The sequence below is a fragment of the Bos indicus x Bos taurus genome, chromosome 17 (assembly GCF_003369695.1).
Source record: "Bos indicus x Bos taurus breed Angus x Brahman F1 hybrid chromosome 17, Bos_hybrid_MaternalHap_v2.0, whole genome shotgun sequence".
In the NCBI taxonomy this organism is placed as follows: domain Eukaryota; kingdom Metazoa; phylum Chordata; class Mammalia; order Artiodactyla; family Bovidae; genus Bos; species Bos indicus x Bos taurus.
Genome location: NC_040092.1, coordinates 19,374,872 through 19,393,791, shown reverse-complemented (window position 1 = coordinate 19,393,791; position 18,920 = coordinate 19,374,872). Strand labels below are relative to the sequence as shown.

Here is an 18,920-nt window from a genome sequence, read left to right as displayed (position 1 = left end):
AAGCATGCAATTATGATTAGGAATGAATGAACGAATGACAATTCCTACTTACTAGGGATATTTCTGACAAGACTGTCTGGGAATCAGGCTGCGTAAATCTCTCCAAACTGATAATGGACGTGGTGATTTCTTCGGGCTCCACTGTGCTTTCTTGCTGTGCTCCTGAGGCCTCCTCTTCCTCCTCCAGTGCTTCCGCAGTGTCTCCCCCCACTTCTTCTTTGACAGCCTCCTTCCCAAATCCTTCTACCACTTCCTCTCCCTTCCCTCCTTCTTCCTCCTCATGCTCCTCCACTCTCTCCTCCCCTTCCCCTTCTTCCTCCTCCTCTTCCTCTCCCTCCTCCTTCCCTTCCCTGTCCTCCTCCTCTTCTCTTATCTCCACCTCTCCTTCCTCCCCATTCTCTGCTTCCACCTCCTCCCCAAACTCCCTCCCTTCTTCTTCTCCTTCCTCCTCCTCCTCCTCCTCTGGAGACTCTATCCATGCTAATGTGTTAACTTCTTTTAATTCCTTTTGCACATTTTCTAGCCCTTCAAAATTTGGATATTCTTCTTCTTCATCATCTTCTTCTTGCATTTCTATTTCTCCATATTCTTCTGTTTCTTCTAGTGGGTTTTCCTCTGCATCTGACATTATTCTCTTTGGAGTTTTCTCTAAAGAAATTTTGAACATAATAGTCAGCAGGGCCCTTTCTGTCCCACTTGGATTTCCTGGTCCACAAACTTATCAATGAAATGGGCAATGCCAGCTCGGTCCCTTTCCATGAGAATAAGAACACCAGACTTCTGGGAAAGCTTGTCCTAAATCTTTAAAAATACTGATGCCCAACACCCCTTCTCCCCCTACCCCCGGGGATTCATTGCTTTCTAGGAATAATTTTAGAGCCCTCTAACTCACTTTAAATATACTCATATTCCCACAGGCAGCAAAATGATAACCCAGGTATTGGGGACAATTCTAATCACATGAATCAAGGAAGAAGCAGGTAATGGTTAAAAGTGTTGTCTTTTCAGTCAGCCTGTGCTGGCACTGAACCCCAGTTCTACCACTCAGTAGCTCTGTGACCTCGGGCAAGTCACTTTACCCCTCAGAGTCTAAATTTGCTCACTGGCAAAATGAAAATGATAACCCTACATTCTGGGGGTCTTGTGAAGATGACAAGATTGTAAAATGCGCAACAGAGTTGCAGCACAGAGTGCTTGAGAAATGGCAGCAGTCGTTTAGAAAGTTTAAAAGCCTTTTTACGTATTCTCTCGTTTATTCCTCATAGCAAACTTAAGAGGCGCTGAGAGGTGTAGTGACTTATTCAAGGTAAAACAGCAAGTAAGCAGCAAGGTGCGGGCGGGAGGGGTGGAGTGCGGGGAGCAGGTGTCTGGGCCCTTGGGGTCACAAAGCTCAGGCGCGGTGGAGGTCTCCCTGGACCTACCTCAGGCCGGGCCCAGGTGGGGTGAGCGCCCCCCGCCTCCCGAGAGGCACCAGGCCCCGCCTTGCCGGGGACCCCGCTCCTGACTCACAGAGCGCACCCACCCTGGTCCTCAAAGGCCGGGGTCGTCCCGCTGCGTGAAGCCCTCTTCCCACCTCCCGGCCTCCAGCTGCGGCCGCTTTCTCCACAGGCTCCCTAGTTACGGTTGCCAACCAAGCTCCGTCTCCATGGTAACCGCTGCCGCTGCAGGCGACCGGCCGTAAAGCGAGAAGGCCGGACCGAGATCACGTGCCCAGAAAGAGGCGGGAGCGGGCCGAGCACGCCCCCTGGCGGTCGGTGGGGAGAGGCGCCGCCGCGACTTGGCGAGCTGAAATTTGGCTTTCCTCATCTTCCTGTCCCCCAGTTTTTCCCTTGCCGCCATCCACTAAGAAGCTGCAGAGCCCAATCTTAGCAATTCTGACTTTCTGAAGGCTTGACAGAATTAAGTGAAGAAGTACAAACTGTTTGATAAAATTCTCTTTGTCAAAAGCAAACTGAATTTTCCGATCTCGTTGATGCACCATACAACTGTCCTCCAAGCTCCTCGCCCGGGGAACTACATGTTGTGTAGATCATTTTAGCTGGCTGGGATTAAATATTACACAGGTTACATTATCTTGCGATTCTTATCACAAAATGTTTCTATCAAACCAGTGTGGTAAAATCCATTAGGATGATTCCACCTCACAGCGACCCTCCACTAGCCCTTCACAAAAGACAGCCGGACTGCATGTCCATCCTGAGGTTTCTGAAGGAAGACATGAAGGAAACCAGCCAAAGGCTCTGAGGCAAAAGACTCTTAGGAGGGTTGAATGCTTCTCCTGACCCCACCACACCCTCTTTTCACAAGGCTGGCTGATAAGCATGTGGGTGCCTGCGTGTGTGCTCAGTCCTATCCAATGCTTTGCAACCCCATGGACTGTAGCCTCCATCCTCTGGCCCATGGAATTTTCCAAGCAAGAATACTCGAGTGGGTTGCCATTTTTTCTACTCCAGGGGATCTTCATATACACACATCTCAAAAAAATAAAAGGGATTACTGGATGGGACAAACCGTGTTTATTATAGTCTAGGGTTTATAAAAAGAGATTGGAAAACACATGGAATTAGAAAAAAACAATTTAAACAGCAAACACTGGTAAACACAGCACATCTGTAACTACAAGGGGGGGAAATCCAAGTGGAAGTTTGGCTAGGGTACATGGTTTGGGGCGCGTACTCAATCGGAGGTCTTTCCAGCTGAGCGTGAGAGCCCATGGATAGGAGCACACCCAGTACTGACTCCTGTCAGGACGACCTGGTATCTGTATCCAAGCCAAGCAAATCCAGCCCTGAGGAACCGGAGCATGTGTTCAGCAGAATGTGCCAATGCCCTCTGAAACAGAAGGTGGTCTAGCAGAAACTGTGGAGTCACAGCATTGTAATACGATTGTAATACGATGACGAGAGAAGGAAAGTAAACAGGGAGTCACTAAGTATCACTTAAACTCACATTGCCATGTTCAAGAAAGAAAATAAAAGGCAGGCAGGAGGAATCAGCATTTTCAAGAAGCCAGGTCTGCACACCCTGCTGATTCTCAACAGTAATGTCAACACACCTTAGGAGGTTCAATTATGAAAAGTCATCAGAGGCTAATTTGCAGGGTCTTTTATTCCAGAAAAGGACCTTTCTGCTCTCAGGTGGGTTACGGAAAGCACCAGGCGTGCTTCCTGGCTTCCCTGAGAGGGAGCTGTGGCCCTGGAGATCCAAATGCTGAGGATGCAATTTCTGTAGCCAGAGCAGCAATGCTGCAACGCAAAAGCAGATGGTGCAGCCTGAGTGTTTGGAAACCTCACTCACTAAAGAATCATGTTCCAGAGATATTGTTAGTCAAACTCAGCACAACTGTTGATTTGTTCTGCCCAACTTTCTATGAGGAGGCTCTAACTCCTGTCTGAGCTTTGGTTTGAGAGGTTCATAGGAAATTCAACTGGGGTGATAACATGATCATATCAATACTGTAAAACTGCGTTTATTTGAGGAAAACAAAAGATTTCTAGAAGAATAAAGTCACATCAGCACCTGCCAGAATAACTCCCGCCCACTTCCTCACCATCCAGAGGAGTCTCATTTCGGGTCACAGCCTAAGCTGCAAGAGATGCTAAACACAAATCAAGTTTTTAACAATGCCTTAGTCCCGAGAGATTGAACTGAGAGGCCACAGCATTTCCACCACCTCGAAGTTCAGGCGTCCAGTCTCTTTGAGATCCTTGAGCTTCAGGCAGAGAAGAAGAGGAGGAAATGCCCACTGGACCCAGGTCTGGGGCAAAGGAAGATGCTTTCCTGTTTCCATTCCTCAGGGACAGTCATCTTTGCAATGGAATAATGTTGCAGCTGGAAGAAAAAAAAGAAAAGAAAACAGTATGTAAGTTTGGTGGCTCCGTTCAGGAAGATCAGAAGTGATCCCTTCTGAGCTCTTCACCTACATGCTTTCCCGTTCATTCAACACAAACACCCAGTTAATGAAAGACCCAGAGTGACCAGGGCTCCCTTCATCTCCACACCTGCAATCTCAGTCCTGCCAAAAAGATTCATCATGAGTTGCTACAGGTAATCTGGAAATTCCCTCCTTCCCCAAAGACCCCACCTCCTGCCTACAGCTTTATGTCTAACAAGCATGCAACGGACACTGCAGTGTGAATGGACACAGATACTTTACCCCAGCAGTCCTTTTCCCGCCCAGCGTGTTGGCACGAGTCTAAGCTGGTGTTTCTCCCCTCTGCGCATCACTGTCACATTCAGGGGCTTCTGAAAGGAAAATAAACTCATTTTATGTTCAGCCTCCTTAGCATTCAAAGAGATTCAGGCTAGAAGGCTGAGATACTGGGGTTGGGTGGGGGGGGCAGTTTTTTGTTTTTTGCCCACCAGATTGGTAAAGAGGCTTAAAAAAAAAAAAAATTCCTTTATTTATTTGGCTGTGCCAGGTCTTAGTTGCAAGATGTGGGATCTAGTTGCCTGACCAGTGATAGAACCTGGGCCCCCTGCATTGGGAGTACAGAGTCTTAACCTGGGCCCCCTGCATTGGGAGTACAGAGTCTTAGCCACTGGACCACCAGGGAAGTCCCAGGATGCTTATTCTAAACATAATTTCTGCAACTGGCGAGAATGTGGGGGACATGGCACTCTGGGGGGAGCCAATGGGGCTACAGATTTGGTACCATCCTCCTGGAGAAACATACCTCCCCAACAACAACAAAATCTTTAAAAGGTGCATACAAGATATCTTTTGCAAAAGGACAAGATGATAAATAAACAAAGCATTCATCCTGGACTGTTCAAAAATTTCAAAAACTGAAAACACCCAAAATACCCCTCAATAAGGTACTGTTTAAATATAGTGCAGTGAATAAGTAGGTTTAGTAAAAATAAAACAAAACCAGTGAAGCATGAATCCATCTGAATATATGTCCTAAAAGGTCCCATATGTTATAAATCAACTATATACTTCAGGGACTTCCCTGGGGGTCCGGTGGTTAAGAATCTGCCTTACAATGCAGGGGACATAGGTTCAATCTCTGGTTGGGGAAGCAAGTTCCCACGTGCTGCGTGGCAGCTAAGGCTGCTCGCTGAAACTACAGAGCCTGTGCTCTGCAACAAAGTCCCCGTGTGTCACAACTAAGACCCCAGGCAGCTAAATAAATTAATTAATTAAAAAAAAAAATCACCTCTCCTTCAATTAAAAATAATAGAAATTTTGAGACTTCCTGGTGGTCCAGTGGTTAAGACTCATTCCCAATGCATGGAGCTTGGGTTCGATCCCTGGTCAGGGAATTAGATCCTGCATGCCGCAACAAAGATCCCAGGTGGCCGCAACTAAGACTCAGTGCAGCCAAATAAATAAATACATATTTTTTAAAATAATAATAAAGTATACAATTCAGTGGGTTTTAGTATATTCAGAGATTTGTCCAACCATCACCACCTAATTTCAGAGTATGTCCATCACCCAAAAAGGTACCCCGTGCTCATTAGCAACCACTCTCCAGTCCCTCCTCCCCAACCCCTGGAAACCACCTCTCTACTTTCTGTCTCTATAGATTTGCCTCTTCTGAACATTTCATATAAATGGAATTCTAAAATATGTGGCCCTTGTGTCTGGCTTCTTCCACTTAGCACAAATCCCTTCAAGGACTGTTACTGTTACAGCCTATCAGTACACCATTCTTTTCTTATGGTTGAATACACACTATTTTTATTATAAAGAAATATTGTTTTAAGATTTTTTTTCCTTTGAAAATACATGCATTTGATCCAGAAACTCACCTTTAAAAACTTATCTACAGAAACAGAGATTTGTCTACAAGGGTGTTAATTTCCAAGTTTCCATAAAATTGGAAACTCCCTAAATGTCTAACAATAAAATGCTATGGGGTTAAAAAAAGATTTTTTTTTCCAATTCACAGAGCAGACCATGGAAACCCAGATCCGTGATTCTGAGCTCTGGTTCTAGGAGGACCCAGGGCCCTGAGAGTGTGAGACTGCCCCCACCCACCTCTAGCCCATCCCAGCAGTTCAACTTATCTGTTTGATATATTGGAATTCCCCAGGAAATTTCATTTTAAAGAATGAAATTTCTTACAAAATGTTCAATGACTGCCTTTGTAAAAAAGGACTCATGCAGTATTATTAACTAGAGTAACCATGCTGTGCAATATGGAATATAATAATACTCTCTTGGATATCTGAAAGTTGCTAAGAGAGTAAATCTTAAAAGTGCACATCACACACACAAAAAAACCCTGTAACTACTATGTATGGTGACAGATATTAACTATACTTATTGTGGCAATCATTTCCCAATATATACAAACATTGGATTATTATGTTTTACACCTGAAAATAATATTCATATAATGTTATATGTCAATTACACCTCAGTGTTAACAAAAACAGATCTTTTAGCTATAAATAGCCTAAGACTATATCTAACTAGAAGAGACAGATTAGAAACCAGTAGCTATTATGAGTAACCACCAAAAAGTGGAAACAACCTAAATGTCCTACGCTGGGAAAATGGATGAAGAGTCTGGGGGTCATTACGCAACGGATTACTACTCAGTGGTGAAAAGGGATGAACTACAGTGCACATGCCAGCTTGGAAGAACCGCAGATGCAGGACGCTGCGTGAAAGTACCAGACTTACAGGACTTTTTTTCAGTCGTGCCACATGGCACGCAGGGTCTCAGTTCCCTGACCAGGGATTGAACCTGCACCCCGTGCAATGGACGCACAGAGTCTTAACCACTAGACTGCCAGGGAAGTCCCTTAAAGGGCTTTACACTATGCAGTTTCACTTATACATTTTGGAAAAGGTAAAGCCACAGGAGTGGAGCAGAGATCCGTGGTTTCCTGGGGATGAGGCATGGGGAGAAGTTAACTACAAAAGGATGAGGCCGTTTTGGGTTGCGGAACTGCGATGTATCTTCATTTGGTGATATTTACATACACATACAGTTGTCAAAACTCACAGTACTATACACTGAAAAGGGTGAATTCTGCTGTGGGTACATTAGGCCTTAACTTAATCAAAGCACCCAGTAGCTCTGAACACCAATGCACAAAGAACCCGTCCCTGGAAGGACACACAGCTGGAAAGCAGCTGCCTTTGGAGGAAAGGAAATGAACCTGGAGGAGAGGAGGTTTCTCACTGTTTTTTCCTTCTGTTTTTGCCATTAGTAAGTATTACCTCTTCCAGGAGGCAAAAAAAAGAGACACATTTACAACACAAAGCAGTAACAATGAGCCCAGATAACTACAAAGTTTAAAAGTATTGTCACATGCAGCAAGGTACCCAAGAAACATGAGTAAACTCTAACACCCTAGCAAGCTGGGGAGGTGGGGTGGGGAAGAAGGAGTGAAAAATAGACTTTGGTAAAAATAACACAATGTGTCATCTCTAGAAACCTCACTAAGATGATGATGGGACAGTAAAGAGATGACAAAGGTATAATGCCACAATGATAAATAAATGCTTCGAAATTCTTTCCTTCTAGAGTTAAAGCCTAATTCCTTTCCTTTTGAGTGAGGACTGGACTTAGCTGCTTCTAACAAATAGAAGACAGTGGAACTGACAGTGTGAATCTTCAGAGACCGAGTCAGAGAAGGTGCTGCTGTCGGCTCTCTGCTCTCACCTGGACTGCCCACTCTGGAGAAGCCAGCTGCCAGGCTGTGGGGGCACGCGAGCAGCACTGTGAGAGGCCCATGTGCTGAGGAACTGAAGTCTCCTGCTAACAGCCATGTGAATGAGGCACCTTGGACACAGATTTTCTAACCTCAGTCAAGCCCTCAGATGACGGCAACCTCTGCTTACATCTTGATCATAACCTCATGAGAGACCCTGAACCGAAACCACCCAGCTACACGACTCCTGGACACTGCCTGACCCCCAAACTGTATGAGCTAATAGATGCTTGAAGCTTCAAGTTGCTGAAGTTTTGGGGTGATTTTTTTCACTCACCAATACACCTTCTCTGGCAAAGGGTTAAACGGAAGCAGAGCAGGACAAATGGATTTATTCTAGGGAACCCCAGAAAGGTTCCAAACAAATAGACCAAAGAAACAAAGAATCCCACGTATAAGAATTATATAACAGATGTGGCAATATAAAAGAGTGGGTAAAGTACTAACTTTTCAATACACAATACTGGAACAACTACTATCCATTTGGGGAAAAAAAATATGTCTGGGACCCTGCTTCATACCATTGACAAAAATTAATTTCAGATGAACTATGAATCCAACAGAAATGAAAACATATGTGCACACACAAACTTCTATAGAATGTTCACAGAAGTATTACTCTATAATAATGCCCCCAAAGTGGAAACAACCTGAATATTCATCAACTAATGAATGGATAAATAAAGTATGGCCTATCCATACAACGGGGTACTATTTGGTCATAAAAAGGAATGAAGTATTGACATATGCTACAACATGGATGAATCTTGAAAACACTACATTAAATGATATATATATATATCACTTAGTATATATATAAGATATATCACACCATATATGTGTGTGTATATATATACAGTATAAATCACATACTGTAGGATCCTATTTACATGAAATATCCAGAACAAGCAAGACTGTACAGACAAAGAGTAGTTTAGTGGCTGCCAGGGGTTGGTATGTATGGGGAAAATGGGAGTGACTGCTAATGGGAATGAGGCTTCTTTCTGAGGTGATGAAAATGTTCTAAAATTGATTGTAAAAAATAATAAATAAATAAAAATTTAAAAAATAAATAAAACTGATTGTGGTGATGGATGCCCAACTCTACGAACAGACTAAAAATGAGTGAATTATGCATTTTAAATGGGTGACCTGGAAGGTATGTAAATTGCACCTCAAACTGTTATAAAAAAAAAATAATAAAAGATACATGCCAGATGGATTAAAGAAAAGCTAAAAAAAAATAAAAGCACTAGAAGAATTTCTTTAAGCAGATATAAGCCATAAAGTGCAAAACTAATGAGTTTGACAAAAATCAAAATTATAAACTTTCACCTAAGCACAGCCTGAATGAAGGGGTCAGTCAGTGTGGAAATGAAGGCCTGACCTCTAGCAGGGCACCGACACTAGCCGACTGCTTCTTGGCCTGATGCCTGCCAGAAATCAGGGGGATAAGCATTCTAGGCAGAGGGAACAGCCCATGTAAAGGCCCCGTGCGGGAAGGACTGTGCTTGAGTAACAGCCCCTGAGGGCAGCTGGCCCGCACCCTGGCCACAGCTCCTGCCCCGACAGTTCCAGGGTCACTGGCCAGACACCACATAGCCTCCAGCTCACCCCCTCGCTGTGCTGGACCACGCTGCCGATGTTCTGCAGTGACTGGAAGTTCTGGGTGTTCACAGAGCCGAACTCTAGAATCTCATCATCCACTTGCAGACCCTAAAGAGAGAAGAGAAAACAGGAAGTCAGGAGAGCGCTTCAGTGTGCTTCTGGTGCTCTTCACCCTCTCAGACAGTCCTAACTTAATGCACGCATTTTCAGTGGGAATCTGCTGTACAGCACTGGGAGCTTAGCTCGGCGGTCTGCGGTGACCGAGAGGGGTGGGATGGGAGTTGGGATGGGAGGGAGGCTTTAGAGGGAGGGGATATATGTTATACGTATGGCTGATTCACTTCATTGTACAACAGAAACACAACGCTGTAAAGCAATTATACTCTGATTTTTTTTTTTTAATGAGCATGTTTTCCACCGAGAAGAATGGCAGGCAGGAAGCAAAGAGGTTAGGATTTAGATACACTGGGCAGGGAGGGGCAGCGCATAACTGGGCCAGCTCCTCCAGGGGTTCCTCCAGGCACAGAGTGAGCAAAAGGTGGCCGGCCAGGTCTGCCCAGTGCCTGATGAAAGCTGCCCAGTGCCTGATGAAAGCTGCAGGCCTTGAGGAACATGGGGCAAAGCTCTCTGGGGGTCCTGACCCAGGTGCGAGGGCAAGGAGTGGCAGGCTAATCTGGCTTACTTTGTTCAGGAGTCAACATTTAGACACATTTGCCCTAGAAGGCCCCATTCGAGCAGCCAGGGGCACAACGCTGACCCAGGACAAGAGTGACCCTGTGGTTCTAGAACACAGATCACAGTTCCTCCATCCCTTCTGCAAATACTCGTCACGGGCTGACGACAACTCTGTACCAGATGCTGTGTGCACAGTGGTGGATAAAACATGTAACTCACGGTCTTACGATCACTAAAGATGACTGGCAGGGCCCAATTCCACCTTCTAGAAGCTATGTGTCCTGGCAAAAAGTACTTCAGGGGTTGAGGCTTTTCCCCATGGGTGAAATGGTACCTACTCCAGAGGGTGGCTGTGGAATTCAGCATTAATTGCAGCTCTACATAAAAATCCGTATGTCACGTTCACAGAGGCATTATTCATAATAGCCAGAAAATGGAAACGAATTGATGAATGCATAAACAAAGTGTGATCTATACTATAGATATTGAGTATAGACACCACACTATACTCAGAAAAAGGAATGAAGGTGAGAGAGGGATAAACTGGGAGATTATACACAACTATATATAAAATAGATAACTAATAAGAACCTGCTGTATAGCACAGGGACCTCTACTCAGTACTCTGTAATGGCCTCTCTGGGAAAAGAATCCAAAAAGGAGTGGATGTACGTATATGTATAACTTCTTCACTTTGCTATACACCTGAAACTAACACAACACCATAAATCAACTATTCTCCAATAAAAAGCTCTAGAAAACGAAGAAGGAATGAAGTTGACATACATGCTCCAACACGGACAGACCCTGAAAACACGATACTAAGACGGAGAAGCCAGACACAGAGGACCACACATTGTATGATTCCATTCACTCGTATATGAAATGTCCAAAATAGGCAAATTCATAGAAACAGAAAGCAGACCGGTGGGTGTCAGGGGTGAAGGGAGATGCGGGGTTGAGGTGTAATGCCTAACTGGTTTCTTTTCAGAATAATGAAAATACTCTAAAATCTGACTCCTAATTGTTACTACACCAAAAGCCACTCAATCATATATGTACCTTAAATGGATAAAAGTTACGGCATGTGACCTATATCCCAATCACAGCTGTTAAAACTTGTCAAAACACACCAGGCGAGCTCACTTGGCAGGACACGTGTTGCAAAGCAAGGGCTCAGTACGTGGCAGCTATTGTTGTCACTCTCCCGTCTGTTACTCAACGCCCCGCGAGAATCAGGCCCAGGAAGAGCACCTCCTTCCCTCTCTTGGGACATCTATCGCCTTCCACCTTGTGGCCCAGGGTTTCCCTCATGGCTCCTTGAGCAGGCAGCACAGCCTCACTCCTGCTGGCCCTCCCTGGTGTCTGCTGCCCTGGAGACAGTGTGGGTCTATCGGTCCACAGTGCCCCAGCCTCAAGGCACCCTCAGGGCGTGGGCTCAAGGAGTCAGCCCTGGCTTACTGCGATGCTGGCGGGGGAGCCGGGGCTGATGCTGTTCACTTTGGCGAAGGCCTGAGCGGGGCTGAGGCCCTGGCTCTGGTCGCGGCTCAGGGCCTCCCTGTGGGCTTCCGCCAGGTCCCGGGCCTGCTTCTCCTTGTCGCGAGCATGCAGCTGGTGCAGGGCGTCTTCTACCTGCTTCATCACCGCCTTGTGGTCGTTCTGCAGGCCTGAAGGAGAGTATCATATCAGGGGCCAAGAAAAGACAGCAGAGGACATGAGACATGCCCCCAACATTCATTCACTAAATATTTAACGAGTGCTTATTATATCCCAGAGGTTGAGCCAGACGCTGAGGACTCATCTACAAACAAGACAGAGGGGCTGCCCTCGTGAAGCCTACAGTCCCGCAAGGAGAGCCATCAAGGGATGAGTGATTACAGTGACACCTGATGACCACGATGTGGGCTGACCCGCCCACGGGCCCTGACCTGGCTCGTCTAGAAGATCAAGGAAGGCCTGCCAAAGGGAGCACCATTTCAGTGGAGGCCTGAAAGGTGAGCAGGAGGGACTCGTCCAGCGAATCCATGGCCACAAGCTCAAGCGTACACAAGGAGCAGCGCCGTGAGCAAGCGACCAAGTGAAGCAGGCTGGAGCCAAGGAGGACCTCACTTTTCTCTTAATGCTTCCAGAAAATGCCCCATCTAGCAACACATGACTGGTGGTGTTCAGCGTGGGAGAGGCAACAGTGAGAACAGCTGGAAACCAGGAGTTTGGGGATGAAGTCCTCTGATTCTTTTCAGTATTGCCAGTTAACTCAAAATGTGTGGAACAAACGCGACAGTCGAGTAAGCTGTCTCTGCAGGCCAGTCCATCAGAGTGGCTAGGATCTGGGTAACTTTTTTTTTTAACCTAAAGACAACTTATACCAAAGCATGCTGCAGATAGAGTCAAGATTCACATAGGTAAAACAGAAGTCATCAAGGGGATAAAGTAGGACTTCCCTGGTGGGCCAGTGGTTAAGAACCCGCCTGCCAATGCTGGGGACACGGGTTTGATCCCTGACGTGGGGCAATTGAGCCCGTCTGCCACAACTACTGAAGCCCACGCCCCTAGAGCCCATGCTCGGCAACAAGAGAAGCCACTGCAGTGAGAAGCCAGTGCACTGCGACGAACAGTAGCCCTAGAGAAAGCCCGAGTGCAGCAACAAAGACACACTGCAGCCAAAAATAAGTTAACTAATTAAATTTTTTAAAAAGTGGGAAGAGTAATGAGATGATAAATTCCCTTCTATTTGATAGGCCCTTGTAGAAATCATTGGTTGCCTAGCTGTAGCAGCATGAAAAGTGGCCCCAAGGAAGGATGTTCACATCCTAAATCCAGACCCTGTGAATCTGCTACTTGACATGGCAAGGGAGGCTGTACAGGTAGGATTAAGTTAAGGGTCCTGAGCTGGGAGGCTATCCTGGATTATTCAAGTGGTAGCCCAGTGTGATCACAGGGATCTTTATCAGTGAAAGAGGGAGGCAGGAGAATGAGAGAAAGACGTGATGACAGACTCAGTAATTGGAGAGAAGTGACCAATGGCTTTGAAGATGGAAGGGGCTACAAGTCAAGGAAGGTGGGCAGCTTTTAGAAGCTGGAAAAGACAAAGAAATGAATTCTCTGGAGGGAACACAGCTCTGCTGACACCTTGATTTTAGTATAGTGAGACCCACGTGGACATCTCACTTCCAGAAATGTAAGATAATACATTTGTGACTTTTTTTGGATTTTTTTTTTTTTGATGTGGGCCATTTTTAAAGTCTTTACTGAATTTGTTACAATATTGCTTCTGTTTTATGTTTTGGTTTTTTTGGCCACAAGGCATGTGAGATTTTAGTTCCCCGACCAGGGATCAAACCCACACCCCCTGCACTGGAAGGCAAAGTCTTAACCACTGGACCACTAGGGAAGTCCCAATTTGTGTGACATTTTAAACCACTAAGTATGTGATGATTTGTTACAGCAGAAACAGAAGTCAAATAAACTACCCAACCTCTATTCACTCTCTTAGTTCTTTGATAATAAATACACACATACATACTATACTGTTGTTTAGGTGCTAAGTCATGCTCAACTCTTTACAATCCCATGGACTGTAACCTGCCAGCCTCCTCTGTCCATGGGATCTCTCAGGCAAGAATACTGGAGTGGGTTGCTATTTGCTTCTCCAGGGACACACTATATACACCTATACACATAAGACATTTTATTTAAGATAGCAATACGCCCATTGTGGGGTACATTTCTTGCAGGCAGGGGAGCCTATAAGAGAAAAGCAGAAATTGATGCAGGACGTGGGCATGGGACTTGCAGGACAGATCCTTAACAGGAGGTGTACCAGCTGGCATAGGAGCTTGTGTCCTTCCTACCTTCTTCCTTCCCTTTCTTCCTGCCTGCCACATGGATATGGTGACCCTGAAGATGAACAAGATTTCCTAAGGATGGCAGAGCCTAGGTTTCTGAAGACCAGCCCTGCATGGCCTACCTCCAAATGTCTTTACTGAGGGACTCAGCAATTTTCTGCTTGAGTGTCCATAGTCGGGTCACTATCATTAACAGCGAAACATACTTCCTTACATGTAACTGATTTGATTGGGATTGTAAGCCATATCTGCCTTGGGTTTCTGTTGTTACTGCAATAAAAGTTTCCACAATTAAGCAAGATTCCTAAAAGCAAATGAAAAATGAAACCACAGGACTTCTCTGGAGGTCCAGTGGTTAAGACTCCATGCTTCCAATGCAGGGAGCATGGGTTTGATCCCTGGTCAGGGAACTAAGATCCCACATGCCACATGGTGAGGCCAAAAAATAAAACAAATTAAAAAAAAAAAAAAAAAAAGGATTAAAAAAAAAGAAAAATGAGACTATAACTATATACCCCTAGAGTCTATCCCATTCCCATAGTTCTCAGTCCCTCCATGGGGACAAGGAGATGATCCCATCAAGGGAGAGAGAGGAAAGCAGGTAATATGGAATACTGGTGACTTCTTTGTGCCCTATACACCTCCTGCTGCAAGGTAGGGAAACATCCCCAGCCAGGGTCACTCACAGACAATGTTGTGCCTTGCAGTTCGGACTTGGTACAGGTCCACATCTGCCCGGGGGTAGCCCTCGCAGTCCACCAGTGGCTCATTCATCCCGATGCCTTTTTGCTGGAGGGAAGAAACAAGGTCAGAAAGATTTTACAGGTATGAAGTCCTCGAGCCCTCTTTCCCCTGACTCTGCTCCTCTGCAGTCGTGATAAAGGTGCCAGTGACCACGGCAGCCATGTACTGATCACTTCGCACAGACCAGGCCTTCTCCCAGGCCCTCCCACCACTGCCCTTGCAGGTGGGCACTATTTTTTAACTGACTTTTAACAACACCAGTAATGCGTGGACCCACTCTCTTTTCTGACATTAGAGCAGTACAGATAAAACTAACGACTCCTTTGAGCATCACCCTCAAGGCTACCTCAACTCCTCCAGACCCTCCTTACTATGGGCAGCTGACACCTGGCTGGTGACCTTGGAGGTTAGAAGTGGGTAAAAACCCCCAAGAGCACCCAGCTGAGGCAGGACTTTGGTTCTTCTGAAAATAGAGAGAGATCTGAAGGGACCTTCAAACAGGCCTTTCATCCCTGGAAGGATACACTGATATTACCAGTTGCCATCTGGGGTAGAGGAAAGGGGTGGCTAGGGACAGGGAAGGGAGAGAGACTTTCCATCTTATATCTTATTGTAAATGTTGAATTTTGACCATGGCAATGTATTCCCTATTGAAAACAATACATTTGTTATCATGTTTTGTTTCTTTCAGCTGTGCTGTATGGCTTGTGGGATCTTAGTCCGCAATGAGGGGCTAAACTCACGCCCTCGGCAGTGAAAGCACAGAGTCCTAACCACTGCATCACCAAGGAATTGCCATTTTCATATTTTTAAAGTTTTTTCCTACCTAAATCAGAGCATGGTGCACAACAGCAATGAATCATATTATATGACATACAGCTGGGTTTTTGCAGACTTTGATTTCAAGTTCAATTCGGCTACACACAAGCTGGGTGTCCTTGGTTAATATGTCCACCTCTCTGGGCCTCAGCTTCCTCAATTATAAAATGGGAACAATGACACTCACCTCACTTCACACCTGTTCTGAGAATTAACTAATTGACCTACGTAGGGTGCTTAGCACGGTGCCAGACACAATCACAGAGTGTTGAATAGCAGCCCCCAAAAGATATGTCCCAGTCCTAGCCCCGAGAACGTGAACATGACCTTATTTGGAAAAATGATCTTTGCAGATATAATTAAGTGAAGGATCGCAAGAAGAGATCTTCCTGGATTTCAGGTGGCCCCTACATCCAATGATGGGTATCCTGATAAAAGAAAGGAGAGGGAAAGATGGGACAGAGAGATGCAGAGAGTAGGCCATGAAGACAGAGGCAGGGATTAGAGTGACACTGCCACCAGCCAAGGATGGCCAAGAGCCACCAGAATTTAGGAGAGAGGTAGGGAATGGCTTCTCCCTAAGAGCTCCAGAAGGAATCAAACCTACCAACTCCTCATTTCACACTGCTGGTCTCCACAACTGAGAGAGGATAAACTTCTGCTGTTTTAAGCCACCAAGTTTGTGATCATTTGTTATGATGACCCCAGGAAACTAATACACACAGAAAGTAATAAATGAGGGCTGTAATGATCAGCACAGAAACCAACTGCTGAGTGTACACAGGTTCCAAGAGGAGAGATTCCATTCACGTCTCTCCCTCTCTTTCTGAAAGCCTCTGGGTTACACTTACTGTTTCTGTTCATGGGGAAGGGGGTCTTGTATACTCCCTTAACCCAGGACTCTCTATAGATACGGTATAAATGTGCCAGGGGCTAAATATCTGTATCTGCCTCCTGTCTGCTCACAATGATTAAGAGTTGACTGGCCTTCCTGATTGCAGTAAGGCAATACCGCATCAGAGACTGGTTTCCAAAGTTGGGACCCAGGCCACTGGCAACTCATATACAAGGCATTTAATAACCCTGAATCTAAAATACTTATTCCCTTTTCAATTATCATCAACCCTCCAGTAGTCAAGGAAAAAGTCTCCAACTGGTGTTGGTCTTCATATTATCTCCAGATCACTTGTTATATCTGGGCCTCTCCATTTTTTTTAACAGCTTTATTCAGATATAATTCATACACCATGCAATCCACCCATTTAAAGTGTACAACTCTGAACTTCCCTGGCAGTCTGCTGCTGCTGCTAAGTCGTTTCAGTCATGTCCGACTCTATGTGACGCTATAGACGGCAGCCCATCAGGCTCCCTTGTCCCTGGGATTCTCCAGGCAAGAACACTGGAGTGGGTTGCCATTTCCTTCTCCAATGCATGAAAGTGAAAGTGAAGTCGCTCAGTCATGTCTGACTCTTAGCGACCCCATGGACTGCAGCCTACCAGGCTCCTCCGTCCATGGGATTTTCCAGGCAAGAGTACTGGAGTGGGGTTCCATTGCCTTCTCCGCAGGGAGGCCTGGCGTGCTGCAATTCATGGGGTCGCAAAGAGTCGGACACAACTGAGCGACTGAGCTGAACTGAACAGTACAAGAGGTATACAGACACAGCATCCTGCCTGCAGTAGAAAAATAGCTAAGGTGTGAGAAACAGCTGGCATAAACCACTTGAAAGCACAGGTTCTGGATTCCCTAGTCATAAGATCTAAATTTCACCCTGTGACTTCCGCTTTCTGAGCCCCAGAGTAACATACCAATTTCATAGAGCAGTTAAGAGGATTCCAGGATATAGCATACACATAAACCAGCTCCCTTCAGGCACACAGTCAGCACCCAGTAAAAGGGTACCCTGGCCTGCACATGATACTTCATCTTATAACCATCACCTACATTGCACTTCATTCACCCTATATAGAATGTAATTTCATTTACTCTTCCTCGGCAAATTGATTTGTGGTTTTATGCTAGATGGCTTAAGAAAAACTACCCATTTCGGAGCCAGAGAGACCTGAGAACTAACCCCTTCACAGCCACTTCCGACGTACATGACCCTAGGCAAGGGTTTGCCCCACTCTTGGCCCGTTTCCTCCTTATACAATAAGGATAATATGCCTTTCCTGTTACGTTCTTACACCAGTGGCATCAGCATCGCTGGGAATTTGCAGAAATGCAGTAGCTGTTCCCATACACCCGTGCATCACCAGAATCTGAATTTTAACAAGATCGCCAGGTGATTCGCATACACATTAAAGTTTAAGAAGCTCTAAGGTAAAGTGGTTACAGGACATCTGGTAACTGTACAACAACGACTGATGACAGAGATGATTATCACCCTGCCTCTGCAAATGTATTAGTCCTGTGATTTCAGGCAGGTTTAAGTAATGTCTGTTTCTCCATCCCTAAAATGGGGGAAATAATAGAACTCACCTCAAAAGATTGTTGGGAGGATTAAATGCGTTAACCAATGTCAAGCGTTTAACACAGCTCCCAGTGAGGGCTCCATAAATGCTTGCTAGAACATCTATTCGAATCGTTCCTAGTTATTCACGTTATTTGCCTCACTGCCCGGCCTGGGGCCGGGTCAGGAATGCGTTGCGGCGCCTCCCAGGCCGCCCGGGAGCCCAGGTCCCACACTCACGCTCTCCAGCACTTCATAATTGGCTTTGATCTGGGCCTCGATCTCCTCCTTGCGCCGTATCAGTTCCTGAACGTCGCTGACAGTTACGCCACTGGCCTCCGGGGAGCCCCCGCTCTGACTCCCTGCCTTCTCCGACATTGTGCACGTCTGCCCGGGACCTGGAATAGCTGGTTTCCAGGCCGCGGACGCCCGAGGAAACTGTAGCTACGGCTTCCCGCGCGGGCCAAAACACCTCGGCTGTTAGCGGGCGCCCGGAAAAGCAAAAAGGTGTGGTTTTGTCTGTGGGGCGTGGTCACCAGAAGCCACACCCTGCTGGAACACGTGGTCCTGTGGTAACTCTTGGCCGGGAGGTATGAAGACGGGTGGATTCCCAGTCCCACCCAAGCGCTGGCCCAGACCAGGGCATGATGAACTCTCCCTAGTTAACTCACTCTCTTTTCTCATTCATTCAGCTATGTATTGAGCGCCTTCTGTATGCATGAGGCAGCGCACTGTGCGTGACGCTCCATTTCAGCTCTACATCTACACAGTCCTTGAGGGTTTACAAAATATTCAGATTCCTTATCCCTGGTTTTACAAAGCCTATAAGCGTGGGTTCGAATCCCGGCTCTTGCCTCTTACTGCCAGTAGTGACCTAGATAAATCACTTCACTGAGCCTCTGCTTCCTCATCCGTGAGTTGGTTGGCTATTAATAGCAATCTATCTCATAGTGTTGACATTTTGCAAACAAATATTTATTGAATGCCTCCTTTGTGTCATACACGGTCCTAGGTGCTGGAAGGGCTAAGAAGTGAGCACTGGACTCAGTGCGTCTCATATTAAGGTCTCTATAAATATCAGTAAAAATAGTATTGATGACAA

At 45.9% G+C, this 18,920-nt stretch overlaps 2 protein-coding genes across 2 annotated transcripts in view; both read right to left on the bottom strand.

Moving 5' to 3' along the window:
• WDR66 (WD repeat domain 66) overlaps positions 1-1,641 on the bottom strand; it is a 74,336-nt gene extending 72,695 nt beyond the window's left edge. Inside the window, exons 1-4 of the mRNA XM_027566868.1 lie at positions 1,523-1,641; positions 423-648; positions 293-368; positions 53-172 (exon numbers count right to left, since the gene is read on the bottom strand). Of these exons, the coding sequence (XP_027422669.1) occupies positions 53-172; positions 293-368; positions 423-628 (402 nt within the window). The 5' untranslated portion in view covers positions 629-648; positions 1,523-1,641. The remainder of the gene's footprint in view (positions 1-52; positions 173-292; positions 369-422; positions 649-1,522) is intronic.
• An 856-nt stretch (positions 1,642-2,497) lies between these two features.
• Positions 2,498-18,278, bottom strand: PSMD9 (proteasome 26S subunit, non-ATPase 9). Its single transcript, XM_027566867.1, has 6 exons — positions 18,059-18,278; positions 14,492-14,594; positions 11,422-11,627; positions 9,292-9,393; positions 4,157-4,245; positions 2,498-3,831 (listed from the first exon to the last, which is right to left on the bottom strand). The coding sequence occupies exons 1-6, from the start codon at positions 18,194-18,196 to the stop codon at positions 3,804-3,806; spliced, it is 666 nt and encodes a 221-aa protein (XP_027422668.1). The 5' UTR covers positions 18,197-18,278; the 3' UTR covers positions 2,498-3,803.
• Positions 18,279-18,920: the final 642 nt, after the last annotated feature.

What these genes read in the sequence shown, in the direction of transcription:
- PSMD9 (XM_027566867.1), bottom strand. Translation starts at nt 18,196, where the DNA reads ATGTCGGAGAAGGCAGGGAGTCAGAGCGGGGGCTCCCCGGAGGCCAGT. An exon ending in GCTCCCCCGCCAGCATCGCA is followed by an intron (nt 9,394 to 11,421) that starts GTAAGCCAGGGC and finishes TTCTCTCTTTAG; the next exon opens with GGTCTGCAAGTGGATGATGA. An exon ending in TGGTCCAGCACAGCGAGGGG is followed by an intron (nt 4,246 to 9,291) that starts GTGAGCTGGAGG and finishes TTTTCCTTTCAG; the next exon opens with AAGCCCCTGAATGTGACAGT.